The sequence below is a fragment of the Henckelia pumila genome, chromosome 4 (genome assembly GCF_033568475.1).
Source record: "Henckelia pumila isolate YLH828 chromosome 4, ASM3356847v2, whole genome shotgun sequence".
Lineage (NCBI taxonomy): Eukaryota > Viridiplantae > Streptophyta > Magnoliopsida > Lamiales > Gesneriaceae > Henckelia > Henckelia pumila.
Window position 1 is genome coordinate 107,924,784 of NC_133123.1, and position 2,187 is coordinate 107,926,970.

Sequence of the window (2,187 nt, forward strand, 5' to 3'; positions counted from 1 at the left end):
AGACCCAACCATGGAATAAAAATTATCCAAAACCAAGTCACAATGCATAAAAATGTGAATGATGAATGAATTAAAACTTGAGCTACCATATCCACGTACAAGTGCAATAACACTATTTTAATCATCAAAACAGTGAATATACTGATATAAATGGGTGAGCAAGGAAGGGTATAACATATCTTTGCGTTTAAAACGCATGAAAAACTTATACGGTTGGGTAGATCGGGACTCGAGAATCTCATAACTTTCCAATTCTGGAAATCTCAAATCCCTAAACTTCTGATTTCTGCCTCTAAATATCCTCAACTAGCTTCTGATCTGCGAAAAATCACATAATGGTCAAAAGTCAACCTTAGTCAACTCTAATCAAACTTTGACCAAAAATTTCCAAACTTTATTGCATTCTCACCGCTTCATGGTTTCGAATCTCGACTCAAAACTTGGACATTTGTATCTATCACGTCGAACAAGTCAAAAATGGTTAACATACCGACGGTCGTCGGAAAATCGGGGAATACGGCGAAGACAATGACGGCGACGTCCAAAACTACTCTAAAATTCATGAAATATGGCAGGGTTGTAGAGCTCGACGAGACAATTCTAATGCACTATGCCACGACTGAATTTGACCACCGTGCGGCGTAGATCGGAGAAAAACAGGCGACGGCGGCATGAGCTTCCCAAGCTCCAATCTGCACTATTCATGACGGAAAAAGCTACCACAAGCTTAGGAAATGTTCTACACATCACCTAATACCATATATCATCTCAAAAATCAAATCAATCGAGCTAAAATCCGACGATTTTGCGCAAGGAAGATGATGAATAGTGCCGTTGCAATTTTTGCTTTGAACTGAACCAATCGGACATCACAACTCACAATTCCTCGTATTGTTGTGACCGCCCCGACGAGAGTTACAAGATGGCATGGTCAATTGACGGCAACAGGCGGCGCACGGCAGCCGGCGACGGGAGGGGCGTTTTGGGGTTAGGGTTTTAGTATATGTTTTGGTGTTTTGTGCGTGAGAGAGGGTACCACTTACTATGCATAGAAGTTGGTCCTAAAATGACCCGGTCCGATCCAATTCAATACTGTTGTGTTATTTTAATCCAATAAATTATTGAGTCAATCTTAGGCTCTGACCAATCAACCAAAACTTTGACCAGTCAACTTTGTCAAATACTCTTCCAATTAAATTATCTGGCATAAATAATTAAAAAAATTCCAATATCTCAATAATATTCCAAAATGTCAATATTACTAGATATCCAGAAATAGTCAAACTTATTGTCTTATTGACACGTGTATTTTGTAAATACACTCTATAACTCATTTGGCAGTAATAATTATTTTATCAACTCCATAATTATTTTAATTGCTAATTAATTCGGTAATTATTTTTTTGGGGCGTTACAACTCTCCCTTGAAATGGAATTTAGTCCTCGAAATTGGAGTATGTACCGATAAGCTCTGGATAACGCGTCCGCATATCGGCCTCGGCCTCCCAGGTAGCCTCCTCCTCTAAATGATCAGCCACCAAAACTTTACCATGGGAAGAACTTGCGTCCTAAGCCTCCGCTCCTCATGTTCTAAGATTTGCACTGGTCGCTCCTTGAGCGACAAGTCTGACATCAAGTGTAGAGGCTCATAATCCAATACGTGAGATGGATTGGAGATATATTTCCGCAACATCGATACATGGAACACGTTGTGCACAGCCGTGGGACTAGGCGGTAGTTCTATACGGTATGCCAACGTACCAGCCCTCGCTAGGATCTCGAACGGATCGATCAACCTCGGACTGAGCTTGCCCCGCCTACCAGAATGCATCACGCCCTTCATGCGCGCAATTCCCACAGAGACATGGTCACCAACTACAAACTCAAGGTCTCGTCGTTGTCGGTCAGCATAACTCTTTTGAAGACTCTGTGCGGTCCTCATCTTATCTCAAATCCAAACCACGATATATGTAGTCTGCTGAACTAACTCGGACCATAACAGAATCCTCTCGCCAATCTCGTCCCATTGTACATGAGATCTACACCTTTTCTCGTAAAGAGCTTCGTATGGAGCCATACCTATAAACTTCTGATAACTATTGTTATAGGTAAACTCCACTAGTGGTAATCTCAACTCCCACGAGCCCTAAAAGTCGATCACACAAGCCCTCAACAAACCTTAGTGGA

General features: G+C 41.6%; 1 protein-coding gene across 1 annotated transcript; it reads right to left on the reverse strand.

Annotated features, from left to right (window-relative positions):
* Positions 1-600: 600 nt before the first annotated feature.
* On the reverse strand, positions 601-1,942 carry LOC140861517 (uncharacterized). The gene is made up of 2 exons (XM_073264539.1): positions 1,550-1,942; positions 601-750 (listed from the first exon to the last, which is right to left on the reverse strand). The coding sequence occupies exons 1-2, from the start codon at positions 1,940-1,942 to the stop codon at positions 601-603; spliced, it is 543 nt and encodes a 180-aa protein (XP_073120640.1).
* Positions 1,943-2,187: the final 245 nt, after the last annotated feature.

Coding starts and splice junctions, on each gene's coding strand:
- LOC140861517 (XM_073264539.1), bottom strand. CDS start 1,942: ATGAGGACCGCACAGAGTCTTCAAAAGAGTTATGCTGACCGACAACGA. Junction 751..1,549: donor GGACGCAAGTTCTTCCCATG/GTAAAGTTTTGG, acceptor ATATGGTATTAG/GTGATGTGTAGAACATTTCC.